Source organism: Oryzias latipes, chromosome 24 (assembly GCF_053564925.1).
Source record: "Oryzias latipes strain Hd-rR chromosome 24, Olatipes_Hd-rR_3.1".
NCBI classification, from domain to species: domain Eukaryota; kingdom Metazoa; phylum Chordata; class Actinopteri; order Beloniformes; family Adrianichthyidae; genus Oryzias; species Oryzias latipes.
This window is the reverse complement of record NC_136260.1, coordinates 19954350-19969748: the sequence shown is the minus strand read 5'-3', so window position 1 is coordinate 19969748 and position 15399 is coordinate 19954350. Positions and strand designations below refer to the sequence as shown.

At 38.9% G+C, this 15399-nt stretch overlaps 3 protein-coding genes across 13 annotated transcripts in view; 2 read left to right on the top strand and 1 right to left on the bottom strand.

Moving 5' to 3' along the window:
* The window catches only part of LOC101173110 (uncharacterized), a 92963-nt gene extending 81161 nt beyond the window's left edge, over nt 1-11802 (top strand). Inside the window, exons 1-13 of one of the 7 annotated variants that reach the window (XM_078942910.1) lie at nt 2644-2662; nt 3495-3599; nt 3875-3968; nt 5330-5770; nt 7218-7291; nt 7400-7950; nt 8020-8104; nt 8177-8252; nt 8329-8365; nt 10049-10145; nt 10223-10339; nt 10776-10835; nt 11329-11802. In XM_078942910.1, coding sequence (XP_078799036.1) covers nt 3929-3968; nt 5330-5770; nt 7218-7291; nt 7400-7950; nt 8020-8104; nt 8177-8252; nt 8329-8365; nt 10049-10145; nt 10223-10339; nt 10776-10835; nt 11329-11418 — 1668 coding nt within the window. In that variant the 5' untranslated portion in view covers nt 2644-2662; nt 3495-3599; nt 3875-3928 and the 3' untranslated portion in view covers nt 11419-11802. Of the gene's footprint in view, nt 1-2643; nt 2663-3139; nt 3600-3874; nt 3969-5329; nt 5771-7217; nt 7292-7399; nt 7951-8019; nt 8105-8176; nt 8253-8328; nt 8366-10048; nt 10146-10222; nt 10340-10775; nt 10836-11328 lie in introns of those variants that run through there. The other 6 variants (XM_078942912.1, XM_023953276.2, XM_023953275.2 and 3 more) reach the window with 6 other exon arrangements.
* On the bottom strand, nt 11724-13257 carry grcc10 (gene rich cluster, C10 gene). 2 transcript variants are annotated; one of them, XM_004083411.5, is made up of 4 exons: nt 13117-13257; nt 12708-12763; nt 12417-12593; nt 11724-12214 (listed from the first exon to the last, which is right to left on the bottom strand). In XM_004083411.5, exons 2-4 carry the CDS (start codon nt 12757-12759, stop codon nt 12075-12077), a joined length of 369 nt encoding a protein of 122 aa, XP_004083459.1. In that variant the 5' UTR covers nt 12760-12763; nt 13117-13257; the 3' UTR covers nt 11724-12074. The 2 variants fall into 2 exon arrangements, with proteins under 2 accessions (XP_004083459.1, XP_078799041.1); XM_078942915.1 differs by lacking the exon at nt 13117-13257 and adding an exon at nt 12963-13091.
* Nucleotides 12541-15342, top strand: saysd1 (SAYSVFN motif domain containing 1). Of its 4 annotated transcripts, none has more exons than XM_078942914.1 (3): nt 12541-12672; nt 13407-13582; nt 14500-15342. In XM_078942914.1, the coding sequence occupies exons 1-3, from the start codon at nt 12600-12602 to the stop codon at nt 14821-14823; spliced, it is 573 nt and encodes a 190-aa protein (XP_078799040.1). In that variant the 5' UTR covers nt 12541-12599; the 3' UTR covers nt 14824-15342. The 4 variants fall into 4 exon arrangements, with proteins under 4 accessions (XP_078799040.1, XP_078799039.1, XP_004083460.1 ...); XM_078942913.1 differs by lacking the exon at nt 12541-12672 and adding an exon at nt 12964-13033; XM_004083412.4 differs by lacking the exon at nt 12541-12672 and adding an exon at nt 13106-13239.
* Nucleotides 15343-15399: the final 57 nt, after the last annotated feature.

Below are 15399 nucleotides of genomic sequence, written 5' to 3'. Positions count from 1 at the left end.
CACATTAACGTTGGGAGTGTGATCATCTGGACCCCACAAGATAGCACAAGGGTTAACCCGTTTTATCCATTTTCGGGTCAAAGGGTTGCCAGTGCCTAACCTGGCAACTAAGGTGGAATACATCCTGGAAAGGTTGTCAGTCTGTCACAAAGCCACACTCACCCCTAATCACACCTCGGGACAATTTGGAGTACCCCATCAGCCATATGAAGCATGTTTTTGACTGTGGAAGGAAGCTGGAGAAAACCAGCCCATGCACAGGTAAAGCAGAAAATGCAAACTCCACAAAGAAAAGGTCCCAGTTGGGATTGGAACCGGGGCCGTCTTCTATGGAGGCGGAGGCATTAACCATGCAGCCTTCTAAAAAAAGAGTCAAACAGTACTTCTTCACGGATCTATTTTTCTATCCACAGCCTGTCAGGTTGCTGAACCCCTTAACAGCTTTCTCCGTCATCACTGAGAAATCTGCATATTTGCACATCTGTTTATAATCTTTCTGCTCCTGTACATTGTCCCTGTACTTACTCATCTCTAATGTAGCGTTTTTGCCTTTTTCCTTAATCTTTGTTGGCTATTTCCTATTTTTTTAAGTTGGCTTTTGTAACTTGCAGGTAAGAATTTCTATGTACATAACAATAAACTTATTGAATCTTAAGAACCTAAAGAGTCCATTTTCTATCAGCCATTCCGGCTTGTGATCATTACTTATTCTATTATATAAATGTTAGCTGTAAATAAAAGAAACTCCTTTAATAACACCTTGTTTGTCACCTCATTTAAAAGAAATGTCAGATTTGTTCTGCCTTGTCCAAACCTACAAAACTGTAATGTTTTAAAGCTTCAGAATCCTGTTTATGGAAAACGAGTGGGTTCAGTGTGAGTAGCCATATTGTGACTGATTACAAAGAGACTGGTTTTACAGGTCAGAAGGCAATGGCGTGATTTAACCAATTTCAGTCTCTGGCATATTGTTGGAAACTGAGAGTTTCGACAAAAACAACCCATGACGTGGTTTTTTATTATTCTTTTCCAATTAGCTTTTCAGGATAAATTTTGATTAAACAAACTGAAGTACTCCTGAAAGCTTTTCCTCGGTTGCTGAGCTGACATTGATGTATCCAGTGTGCATCTCAATGCAAGAGGTGGTTTGCTGGAGGTGCAGCACTCCTACAAACACTTACACTCTCTTGACTTTCCGTTACAGACTCCCCTGTGCATCTGGCAGTATCATCGTTCCACCTGAGCTTCAATAAACTGCATTTATTTAACCCTCGGTGTGCTCCTCCTTGGGTTTTCTGACCCCCCCCCCCCCCCCTGACAATTCTGTACGTTGAAAACATTTGCTAAAGATTGCAGCGTGACAACGGCTTGTTGGTAATGTAATTCCAGTATATACATAACACCACAGAATCATACCACAGTTATTCCTCAGTTGATTTTTTGTTTTTTGTTTTTTAGCTATATTTTTTTCAAACATTTTTTGGAGGTCTTCAGCAGGTTTGTACCCATTTTAGCTGATGTTTTGGACCTTTCTTCCATGTGGATCTTCTCCAGCTGTGATGTTTAAGGGCTGTTGCTGGGCAACACAAACTTTTAAATTTTGTCAAAAGATTCTCAGTTGAAGTATTCATCATCCCATTCATCTTTTTCTTCATACGGATCAGTCATCCTGTCCCCTTTTAAAAACATTTAGCCCCAAAGCATGATGTTTCCACCCCCATGCTTTACATTGTATATGGTGTTCTTAGGATAAAACTCAACATTCTTCCCCTCTAAACACTGCAACTGGCATTTATACCAATGAGTTCAATTTTGGTCTCAATGCTCCTCTGCAGTGTTTAGCCAAAATCTAAAAGGCTGTGTCGTTTTCTAGGACAGTTTCCGCAGAACCACTGTAGTTCATAAAGAAATTGTGGGTGGGACTGAGTTGACTAAGCGTGCCCTGGATCATCCATCTGTAGATACACTTTAACGCTACCTTACAGCCCTTCACACCTCCAACTTAACATTATCAGTGCAACAAAAATGGCAAGCAATATTAGCGATATCCAGCCGTACAGTTTTGAGCCAGATGCCAGCTCAGAAAACAAAGACGTACATGGATCTAGTCATAAGTGGATGCATCAGAATGGAGTGGAGCAGGAAGCTTGTGGATTGTAGCTTCTACATCTCAACTATTAGCCTTTTCTAATGGCATTTTTCGTTCTACTCCTTATTTACTACGATTTGAGTAAAGAAATAACCAGAAACACAATTTTAAGCTTTCAATTTTTTTATTTGCCACAAATCATCATAAAAAAAACCAACAACTTTCATTGGAGACATAATGACTGTGAAGGACAGAATTCTTGCTTGTTTGTAGGAGATGAAACATTTTCCTGCACCGAAAAACAAATTCTTTAAAGAACATGTAATGTGATTTCCTGGAATATTTTTATGTATTTTGTCTCTCTCGGTTAAAATGTCTCTGCGATGAAAATAACAGGCCTATTTTATCTTTTTTACGTAGGGCAACGTGCAAAAGCTGCGACTGGCAAATCTTTTTTTATTTATTTATTTGCCTTTTATATAATCTCTGACATTGTTTTGTTGACCAGTGTGACCAGCAGGAGACGCCAGAGACAGTGATTTTTACAATTCTCTGTCCATGGTGCTGAAACAGGTAACGTCTAGTTTTGCATTCCCGTGAGTTTCAGATGAGTCCTGTTTTTGATTATTCAAACTATCACTCTTGGATAAATGCAATTTTCTGTCTAGACTAAAACAATATGATATAAATTTGTGAATCTAAACGATTTTTAAAAAATAATTGTTTCCCCCTGTTTTTCACAGGATAACTCTTTCACTGGTTTAGATCATTTTGAACAGATGCGTCTCTCATCATTCTTTTTATGTCTAAATAATAAACAATACATAACCCTAACTGTATTTATTTATTTTTAACAATCATATTTGTCACAAAATAAAACCATGACCCCTTTCGAGCAAATATTTTCCCTATTTTAATCTTGCTAAGTTTTTTTTTGTTTTTTTCGGCAGAGAAAAGTCATTTGTTTTTAGCAGAGCCGGATTCCATTTCCGGACAGGCTCTTCCCCATCTTATGCTCAGTCAGTGAGAGCAGGTTTTTAATGGAAGTGTGAGCTCTGACAGATGTTTTGGATCAGGAGATAACAAGCCATCCTGCCAACACACCTGCGTTAAACACAGGATGATTGGCTTCCAGAATGCACCTCACCTCCCGGTTGGCTGACCACAGCCTTCCAGTATGTCTGTTTGAAGTCTTTATCGTGAGTTATTTAAAACCATTGAACCATAAACTGCAACAAAACATCTTTATTGTCGGTTATTGAACATCTGGCTGCAGCGGAATCCGCTTCTTTCTGCTTCTGTCGCTTTTTTGCCGCATTGGATTTAAAGGCGAAGCAGAAAGAGGCTATTATCGGACACCGGATTGAAATCCCGAATGCTCCCGGATTTTTCTTTCCCTCCGTAGAAGATTTCATGCTGACATGCAGATCTTTAAATCAGCCCGGGTCTGTCGGTAATATTCTGGATTCGGGACTCTGAAAGGGACCCGACAGACTACGCCTTCCAGCAGGTAAGGGTCTGATTTAATTCAGAAAAGCCTGCCATGCTGTGTCATTGATGAACATTGAAATGATCCGTGTTTGCTAAAGCTGCAGTTTACCTGACATAGATTCTTAACTGATTGGACTCCTCTTAATTGTTTTGTACTGTCTGGATGATTTACTGGGATTCTTTTTGAACCCAAACGTATAAACTGCAATTTTCTTCAGATGAATGTGCAAAACAAATGTTCTTTTAACACCCCAGCAGTGAAAAATCCTCATTTACATTTGATTTTCTGTCCAGAAAAAAGCATCAACATACAAGAGGAGCCTTGCAGAACCTCATCACTGCTGCATTATGGGTAACCACAACAGCAATGGTCCTCATGATCCTGCAGGTACACTGCACCCCTCACACACCAGATACACTTTTTTTTAAAGTAAATTTACATAATCAGGAGATTATTTGGAAAAATTCACCCAAGTCCCTCCTGGTTTTGATAAAAGAAGCAAACGTGTGGATTTTGTCTTTTGTTGTTTTAAAATGAGTTGGTAAAGTAAAGCAAATACATGCTTTGAGGTTTTGTAATGCAGCAAAAAAGTCTTCATGAAAGCAAATATTTTTTTTGTACTTTTGCATATGGGGAGGCTTCTGAAAAACATGATCAAAATGCATAAACTAATCTTTTTTTTCGGATTAGTGGCGGTTTGGAAACCCAATTGATGACTGTGTGTTCCTGCAGCATTTATGATGGATTATTTAAATTAGGCTTGGGTCTATTTTTATTTTTTGAGTTTCCCTGATGCAACATGGTGCTCTCCAAATGTTTGAACCAAAATTCTTCGAATTAAATTTTTAATTCATCAAAAGTCTTTAATGCTAAAATATTATTGCACTGGATTTTCCTCATTTTTACCAATTCTTTGAAAATGTATACAGTTAATTAAAAAAATAAATTGTGAAATTATTCTGGTGTCAGTCCTTATTTAAATGAAAAAAACTACTTTTTACTAATCCATTTTATACTATGTTTAGGTGTTATGTGGATTTATGGGCGATATTAGACACACTTTTACTGCCTCATTTTCTTCCTGCTTTAACTGAATTGTGTGTGACAGGTAACAATTTTTAAGGTGCAAAAATCAATGAAAACACTATACATTTATTCAATTGCAATACATAGTTATTTCCAGTTGGTACAACTGGCAAAAAGTTTCCTTTCTAAGTCCTGTGTTCTACCAACTTTGCGAGATAAAATCTCATTTAAATTCTTGCTAAGCTGTTTGAGATGCGACTCCTGCCTTTTGTCTCACAGCTTTCATTATGCCGAGAAATAAATTTATGCCTTAGGGTGAGAGCAGCTCCTCTGCTGCAGCCAAGCAGCTGCTTGGGTAATGATGTGTTAGCAAAATCGTGTGCTAAAACTAAAAAGGGAGGGAAAGAACAGAGTAGAAGATCCTTATGGCATTCCATAGGGAATTTTTTTAACAATCTGAAAGGAAATGTCCCTTGACATCACTTTTTATCAGGCCAAAAATACCCACAACATGTAGAGAATCCCCTTAGGGAACCTCTTTTCTTGCCAAGATGGAGGCAGGAGAGGTTTCTGCTGCATCAGTCTGTTGGTCCTGTAAATAAGGGAGTGAACTGTGATTACATAGGTTTTCAAAAATCGACTTTTCAATAGATATCAAATGTTCAGCTTAGGATTCATGCACTGTCTGCTTCTTTTAGTCTCCTGTCATTGTCTTCCTCCAGGTTCCCCTTCAGATTTCTTCCACACTCCTCCGAACTCTCCCTCGGAGGCTTTCCTGGCTGCCATGGCCTTGCCCTCTGCAGCCTCTACTGATAAACCACAGACTGAGAAACCCTCTCCAAACGCCGAACGGACACAGAGAATGATGGCTTCCTCGGACTGGTCAATCATCAGCACCGGCAGCGTGTCCTCCACAGACACCAAAGTGAGCGACGCTGTGGCAGCAGAGGAGACCCCCGTGGTCAGTCTGGAGAGCTCCACAGCTCTGTGTGAAGGATTCCCCTCGGAGCTGAGCTGGCAGGAGAGGGATAGCGGCATGGAGCCGCAGGGTGCAGCTGAACGAGCCAGAGAAGATTTGACCTTGGCTTTGCTTGGGGTCATGGAGCACTACAAAGCTAATCTAAGAGTGGCCCCCAACATGGATATTGCCGTACGAGCTGAAGGTAGGCCCCGCTTTTTTCCTTTTTTCCAAAATAAAGCTTCTGGAAAAATAATCTGAATCAAAATGCTGATAAATGGTAGAAATTAAGCCATAAGAAGCAGCTTAAATAAACATAGTATCAGAGAATATAATATATGTAATATATCTTAAAGAGATATAGAGGACTTAACTTTACCCAAATATTACTAAAATAATGTTCAGACATGAAAGGATAAAATTAACGACGGTCTTTCAATTATAATTATGCCAGTTTAAGCAACTCCGCCCCCCCCTTCCCCTCTCTGTCTCTGAGAACTTGGGGGGAAGAAGCTGTTGGCCCGCCGAGTGAATTTATTTATTTATTTTTTTACATCACAAATGAGCTCTTTTACAAACTATTTAAATAAATAAATACTCAGAAATGCAGTTTTTTAGGGGCCTCGCGGCGGTCCTGCTGGCCCTGGCCTGGGTGGCGGATACGATCGCCCGGGGGGGCGGTTGTCCTCTACCTGCTGCCGTGTGGCGTTGGGGGCTTCTGGCTGCCGCAGCTGCTGCGGCGGGGGTCTGGGTGTGGGGGTGGCTGGGCGCTCCTCCTCCTTCTTTCCACATTCCACCATCCATTTTGGAAGAACATAAACACTCACTTGAGCACAGGTGTTAGCTCACCTTTGCACTAATAGTTTGCGTGATTGAATTAAATATTTCACACTAGTTGGTTTGAAGACATAAGTGTGCGTGTGTGAACACTATCTGTATTGTGTACATGTTGACATGTGGACATTTTTGCAGATAACAGGTGTGTTTATAACATTTGAGTGTGTGTGTGGACAGGCCCCGCTCCTTTGAGATTTGCATTACATCTGAACCGTAATGATAAACACCAAGCAGCTTGTTGCTCTATGCCGCTTCATGGTTTTACCCCCCCTCCCCTCCTTTGATCACCCTCCTATCCCCCCCTCTCTAACATCCCTCTCTCTTCTCCCCTCCTTTCCTTTTCCGTCCGGTCCAACACAAAAGATTTTCAAAAACAATTAAAATGAATAAAGTTTGGCCTCGATTACAAAAGGGGTTTATTCAGACATACCTCTGGTTTGCATCAAGAGTGATAACCCCTGTTGTTAAAGTAAAATAAGTCCAACAAAGAGGCCTTCAGCTCTCATCTGTCTGCCCAGCTGTTGGAGAGGACAAGTTAAAAAAACAAAAAAAAATGCCGTTTTTAGCTTAATTTTCTTTATATATGTCCTCCATTAGAAAAATGCCTTAAACGTCATTTTAATGAAAGTGGTTCTTTCATAAGTAGCTCTAACCCACACAAAATTTAGGAGAGATGTATTTATTTCATTTATTAAGTATCCCAATTCTCTGAGAAATCAGAAACTCTTAATTGGTTAGCTTTTCGTGAATTGGTAAGCAGCTGTTCTGATTCCTGCTGTCAATTTCTGTGTCATTTATTTCTTTTGACTTGTCAGAGCTGATAAGACGCTTGATTACAGAGAAGGAGGAGCTGGTGGAGGAGGTGGACACTCTCAGGGAGACCCTCAAGGTGACACATGACCCACAGTCAAATCCTTCATTCAACGCATGTTTTGTTACTCTTTGAACAGTTTATTTGTATTATCCTGAATGTCCTCTAACACTTGTTTCCTATCAGACAGAGAGGTCGGAGTGGCATCAGTTCCAGTGTGACCTACAGATTGCCGTGTCAGTGGCTGACCGCCTGCGGCTGGAGATGGAGGAGGAGCTGAGTTTTCTGAAGAGGAGCCACAGAGCCGTGGAGCAGCAGCTGGCTCAGGCCCTCAGCAGACAGCAGGAGACGGAGCGAGAGCTGGAGAGCCTGAGAGCGGAGAACAAAGAAATCTGCCGCAGACTGAGTGAATTCATGGCACAACAGCAGCAGGAGCGAGCCGAGTTGGAGGTTCTTAGAAACATTTGTAGGAGAAATGAAGAAAAACAAGATCACCAGGAAGATGAAAAAAAGAAAGTTACAGAAGACTTCGAAGATAAAGTGGAAGATGAGGAAGAAAAAAACCAGGAGGATGGTGATGAAGGCGGTTGTGATGCTCAAAAGACAAATGGATCAGAAAATCTGGAGCTGACTGGCAAAGGAGTGGCGGAAGGATACATTCGTAGTTTGGCTGCTCTAGAAAAGAAAAAGGAGGAGCAGAGAGTTCCAAGGAGAATTGTAATGTCTGAAAGATCGTGGTAAGAATTGAGGAAAAGTCCATCTGTTGATGGAAAAAAACTGATATTAAACTTTTTTTCTTCCTTTAGGAGTCTCACTCGTCTTCCTCTGCAAAGCAACTCTCAGGAAAATGGGGCCTCAAAGAACCTGAGCTCAACGTTGCCACTATGCAAGGTTGTTCAGGCATTCCTCAAACGTCCCTATCCTGGGATTAAAATGAACCCTAAAGAATTTTATATCCTCCAGAAAGAAGAACCAACCAAAGAGAGAAGAGGGGACCGTTTACTGCAGAGGCAGGATAGCTGGTCCAGCTTCTCCACAGGTGAGTACTGCCAGATTGTCGTTATGGTAACAGGTAAAGTGAGCCTCTGTCAGAGTTTGTTTTATCTGCTTTGCAGGACAGCGAGTGAACAATCACAGCTCTGACTCTATCAAGTGAGGAGCTGTTCATATTTTCCTTGTTGATATTTCAGTTTTTGCTAAAAAGAGGAATTGCAGGGATTGCAGAATTATTAGGTAAGTTGTATTTTTGAGGATTAATTTTATTGAACACCAACCATGTTCTCAATGAATCCAAAAACTCATTAATAAAGCTGAATATTGTTGGAAGTAGTTATTAGTTTGTTTTTAGTTTTAGCTATTTTAGCAGGATATGTGTGTGCAGTTGACTATTACTGTGCATAATTATTAGGCAACTTAACAAAAAAATACCAATTTCAATTATTTTCACCAGTGAAACCAAGATAACATCTCAACATTCACAATAAAATATAAATTTCTGACATTCAAACAAAAACATCAGTGACCAATATAGCCACCTTTCTTTGCAAGGACACTGAAAAGCCTGCCATCCATGGATTCTGTCAGTGTTTTGATCTGTTCTCCATCAACCTTTGTATGCAGCAGCAACCACAGCCTCCCAGACACTGTTCAGAGAAGTACTGTTTTCCCTCCTTGTAAATCTCACATTTCATGATGGACCACAGGTTCTCTATGGGGTTCAGATCAGGTGAACAAGGAGGCCAAGTCATTAGTTTTTCTTCTTTTAGACCCTTTCTTGCCAGCCATGCTGTGAAGTACTTAGACGCGTGTGATTGAGCATCGTCCTGCATGAAAATCATGTTTTTCTTGAAGGAGGCAGACTGTACCACTGCTTGAAGGTGTCTTCCAGAAACCGGCAGTAGGACTGGGAGTTGAGCTTGACTCCATCCTCAACCCGAAAAGGCCCCACAGCTCATCTTTGATACCAGCCCAAACCAGTACTCCAGCTCCACCTTGCTGGCGTCTGAGTCGGACTGGAGCTCTCTGCCCTTTACTGATCCAGCCACGGGCCCATCCATCTTGCCCATCAAGACTCACTCATTACATCAGTCCATAAAACCTTAGAAAAAAAAAATCAGTCTTGAGAGATTTCTTTGCCCAGTCCTGACGTTTCAGCTTGTGTGTCTTGTTCAGTGGTGGTCGTTTTTCCAGCCTTTCTTACCTTGGCCATGTCTCTGAGTATTCCACACCCTGTGCTTTTGGGCACTCCAGTGATGTTACAGCTGCGAAATTTGGCAAAACTGGTGGCATCTTGGCAGCTGTACGCTTGACTTTTCTCAGTTCACAGGCAGTTATATTGCACCTTGGTTTTGCCACACGCTTCTTGCAACCCTGTTGACTATTTTGAATGAAACGCTTGTTTTTTCGATGATCACGCTTCAGATGCTTGGCAATTTTAAGAGTGCTGGATCCCTCTGCAAGATATCTCACTATTTTTGACTTTTTGGAGCCTGTCAAGTCCTTTTGACCCATTTTGCCAAAGGAAAGGAAGTTGCCTAATAACTATGCACACCTGATATAGGGTGTCGATGACATTAAACCACACCCCTTCTCATTACTGAGATGCACATCACCTAATATGCTTAATTGGTAGTAGGTTTTCGAGCCTATACAGCTTGGAGTTAGACATCATGCATGAAGAGGATGTGGTCAAAATACTCATTTGCCTAATAATTCTGCACTCCCTGTAGATTACTTAAGTCTTGAATCAAAGACAGCATGCCAAAGCTTTGAGTCCTCTCAGTCCAGGTCTTCTGGATTTGAAAGGAGTCCTAAACAGTTTCTTGTCCTCAAAAGGCCTCAGGATAATTTCAGTGCTTTGCTGAGACGCCACGGCGGCTCCAGAAGAAATTCTCTGCTGCGTTGGAGCCAAAGTCAGACGCAAGGTTACAAGGTCAGCTTTCGCGACTTGAATATATTTTATGAACTTTAAACATGAAAGTACTAACAATTGTTATTGCTTTTGGACAGAATATTGAGATTACAAATTTCAGCAGCAGTTGGGAGGATGGTTTGGCTTTCTGTGCCCTTTATCACACCTATTTACCTGCTGACATCCCCTATGACAGCCTCAACCCAGCTGAGAAGGTATAACTACTGTAGTGTATTCATTTTATGTTGAAGGTGGATTTCTCTGTAACTGCACTCAGATTTTTAGACAAAATATTTGTATTTATATATTTGTATTTTATATATTTATATATTATATTAAAAATAATATTTTGCACTTAATATCATCTATCCACTAGTGTAATCCAAAATAAAGTACAGGTATCATAATTTATGGTCACTTTAGCTTTTAATTATTAATTTAAGAATCTAAATTCTGAAAATATATTTTGCTAAATATCTGCAATGAAGGGAAGAAAAACCATTTTACTCTAAAAGTGAAGAATTCTGCTTTTACAGTTATCATTTTGTCACAAATTGTTACAGCAGAAAAAAAAAGAAAAATCAAACTCCCAAATTATTTGCTTAAAAAAAAGATTTGTCATAAAATGTTGTGAAACTTTGTTTTTGACAGAAGGAAAACTTGGAACTTGCATTTAGAACAGGAGCAAATGCAGGAATCTCAGCCACACTGGTAAGAAAATGTCCCATGAAGCAACAAACAAGTGGATTCATTGAAGTGTTTGGACACCAGAAGACTGTTTACATTATTTTTGATGGATAAACAAAGTATAATATATTTAAAAAATTATTTTTTTTAGCTCATTTTTATATCCAGGCCTTTAACAAAGCATGATAATCTGCTCTGCTTGTTTTTTTTTTAAACTATTTTTCTGTTTTCTATATATGACTTTTATATTCTTTTATCTTAACTGTTTTACTAGAGTTTCAATGTACAGCACCTTGTTTGATTACGATAAAGGTTAAGGTGCCATATAAGTGAAGTGATTTAGATAAATTTTTTTCTGCATGAATCTTTTAATTTTTGATATTCCCTATTTTATGTCTCTGTTATTTGGGCTTTGATTGCAGACTACTGCCAGATCTTAGGAGGTTAAAGAAGCTTTGTACCAAAAACAAAATGCTCTTACAGCTTCTTGGACAGTAATTTACCTTTTTCGTCACAGACGGCAGAGGAGATGCTGAAGGAAGGCGGGCCAGACTGGCAGAAAGTTCTGGGATACGTGGAAAGAATTTTCCGTCACTTTGAGATGTGAATCAGAGATAAGTGGTAGAAAGTTTGACCCATTCTGTGACTTCTGGCATATTTTAGTCACATTATTGGGAGTTTGGGGGTCTTGTTCTGCACAAAATACATTTGAACTGTTGGTGAAGCAGCACCTTTAACAAAAACAGTGTAGACATTTGACGTGGATTACTATAAAAACTGGAGACACTTTATTTATATGGACTAATACTTTTCTATGTAGCACTTTCCAAAACAGACTTCTCCTGAGTGCATGCAGCCCAAATGAAAAAAAAAAACATGTACTTAGAGATACTCTGTGTAATCAGAGGAAAGTTTTCTCTGAAAATGGCTTTATTTTTTAAAAATCTGAATGTATAGTGACATGAAAACTAATAAAGTATGTATATAGAAATTGTTCTCGTGACATTTTTGCCCACAGATTTTGACAAAACATTAAATACACTTACTGGCACTGATTATAAAATGATTTTAAAAAGGCATAATGACAAACAAGTTTCAGTGAAATAAAAATTACAGAATGTAACAGAAGCAGGTAAAAACAAAGACTTGCAAGAATCGTGTTTTGAAAATAAATAGTAAAAAAACAGACAATTGAAAATAAAGATCATGAAACGTCAGTTATGGATTGTTTCAAAGACATCCTTGAATTTGACCTCTGAATTCCTAAGACGCAGTGACGCTGCCTCCTATAGGTGGTGTTGATAGCGGAGGCAGGAGAAGAGACTTCAGTTTTGCAGACATGGCTGCAATTTCTGGGTCCTGGTTTTCATACATCTTCACTAATCTGGCAAATTTAAGGACGCCTACGAGGGAAACAAACGGGAGAGTAACAAGCATTTTTATTTATTTATAGCTGAATCAATGGAGTACAATGAATGCATTTTTTTTTTATTAATGTGATCAACAGAAAATCTCAGTTTGAGTGATTTCAGACTGCAATAAAATCTTCGGAAATGTTATCACTAAGTGAAAGTGAAGTGGATGATGTGATTTGCTTCCTCTCACCCTCCCCCTCATTGTTGAACCCGTAGGCTTTGATGACCTCCTGTTGAATCTGGGTTGCCACGGGGAGCACGAGCTGCAGCATTTTGCCCATGTCGTTGCACGCGCTCTCTTTGGCCTCCTCCATCCTCGCTGCATTCTCTGGCACGGCGAAGGCTTGGATCACCTCGCTCAGCACCACTGTAAATGGGGGAGAAAAAAGCTAAAACTGCCTCTGTGCATGGAAAAAACTTTTCCACCAACCTTCACCTGTCTGTAGGTAAATTAGATATAAGAAATAAAAGGAATGCTCACCTCTGGTTTGCTCAATCGTCAGAGTAGGCTGTTGTGGTGGAGCTGAAGCCATGATGCTGGGAAAAGAGATGACAGCTGATTATTCTGAGATGTTCAAACTGTGATCTTTTGTTGTTTACATCTAAAAAAAAATAAAACACAGAATCGAGCACGACCATCTCATTTAGGCTCATAAAATCCAAGGTTTGTACAGCAAACATACAAGCAAACATCAAATGATGTTTTAAAACGACAAACTGAAGACGTGATGTTTACATTTTCTCCCACTATCATGACTTCATTTAGAGTGACCACACCGATCGCTTCAACCCACAAAGAGCCACATAGTAAGTAATGATCCTTAAAATTCCCATTCTGCTCAAAAACTGCCAGGGTAAACAAACATTAAATGTATTAAAACCAAACTCACCGCTAAGAAAAACTAGCGATGCTGAAGTGGGAGTCGGTATGCCGCAAACTGTTTTTTTACGACACCCAGAGGCTTTTTGCGACAGAACTGATCGGTGAACCGTAAATGTAAACAAACGCGTCGGTAATTGTTCTTAATAGCTTTCGACCTGTAATATATACTTTTTAAAACGTAAATTAAGTTGATGTTAATGTGACAGAGCCGTATTGTATTCCATAATTTGATATTTTTCATGGCTTTACGACTTTGATGACGTTTTGAGGGAAGTCTGTTGCTGTTTTTCCGTTTAGCATCGATGGAGAAGAAGCTAGCAGAGTTCAGAGCCAGACGGCGAGCAGAGAAGAGTAAAATGAGCGAAGCTGATCTTCAGAGCAGACAGCAGTCTGCTGACGTTCACGACGAACAACCACAGAAAACAGACGACACCAGCGCATATCACAGCCAAGAAGACGTCACGGGAGTTGAGGTAAGAAAACTGTCTGTCTGTGAAGAATCTCACTCCTGTTGTTTCAGGATTCTGTTCAGACCATCTGGACTTTATATTTATTTGGTTTTGCCACGAAAACAAACAAACAAATATGTTTTTTTGTAATATTCCAGATTTCAGAAGTAATTTCTTATTAGTCGAAAAATCATAAACTTGATTAGATTGGAAATGGTTTATTTCAAACAATGCAAATAAAAAAAAAAAAACAAAAAAAAAACAACACAAATACACCTAATCATAGATATATTCTACTTAGGGTAATAATAAGTCATAAATTGATGAAAAAAGTATGCATATGTCCACATACACGTTTAAATAATAGTAGTGGGAGGAGCCTATATGATCCCACTCCTATTGTGCTTTACTTACATTTTTATGTTTGCATGATTCAAATCAAATTAAGCTTTATTTGTAAAAAAATAATAATAAAAAAACGTTTTTAGTGCCACACAGCTCAAAGGTTAAAAACAAGAAGACAGACAGACAAAATAAAAATTTAAAATGAAAAACAACCCTCTCCTCCTCCTACATTATCTGATAATTAACTTCTGATTAGTTATTTTTACTTAAACATCACAAGTGAACATCATTTAAAATATACATAGATATTAATTAAAGAAATCATTAGGACATCAAAGATCAAGTATCAAATCCTATTGTCTGAAATTAGAAAAAAATATTCCAATACTCAAGAAAGTATTACAAATCACAAAACAGGTAATTATCAGGAATGACAAACCACAAAAAATAACAACTTAATATAAAATTAATATATAATTGTTTTCATTCTTTAACATATTTGTTATATTTGAAGTTTCCTAGTCAACAAAACTGTTGGCCTCTTTTGAGTGTAAATGCTCTGAAAACAGTGTCTCCCTGTGTCGTCTTCTCTGCAGCGCCGCAGAGACTGGCTGCTTGAAAGCCGTCTGGGAAGATGGTTGGCCTCCAGACAACTTGTGCTCTCAAACGTCACGTTGCTCAAAGTGCTGCTGTGGCTGGTTCTGTTGGGTCTTTTTGCTGAACTGGAGTTCGGCTTGCCCTTCTTTGTCATCTCCCTTTTCTACTGGATCTATGAAGGACTTCGCAGCCCAGATCAGCGAAAGCCTGGAGAACTTAGTGCTTATTCTGTGTTTAACCCAGACTGTCAGCCTCTCCTGGGCTCCCTCACTGCAGAACAGTTGGAAGGAGAAATGGGTTACAGACCTCTGGCAAATAGATAGTATCTATCAACTTGATGTCTAAAGCAGAAAAAAAACCTTTGTTTGTGTCACATATTTCTAAAGGTGGTGGAAAAGGTGTACTTAATTTATCTAATAAAAAAAATCACAGTCATTATTTTTTATTGAGAATAAAACAAGATTCTGATTTATTGTTCTAATTATTGAAAACATGTGGAAAATGAAGGAAGAAATAACCGTCACTCCTTTGCATAAGCTGTAAAGTAAATATGTTTTGGGGGATTTGAAGGTGGACAAGATGTAATGTTTTGAAGATAGAAAAAGTGTTTAACATTTCTGATCATCTAAAAGAAAGTCAATAGAATCTACAATGCTATTTCTCCTGTTTGCTTGTTGTTCAACAAACACTAACTTTTCTTGTTCATGCTGTAAATTTGAGTATCAGTAATTCAATTTTTAAATGATATAATCCTTCTTATCATAAATGAACTGTATTTATAAAGCATTTTACAATGCCATCAGGATACCAATATGCGCTAATAAAAACCTAATTTAGATTAATGCTTTTATGATGCCTTGACTCCACATAGCTACTAAAGACCTAATGAAGACTGATAT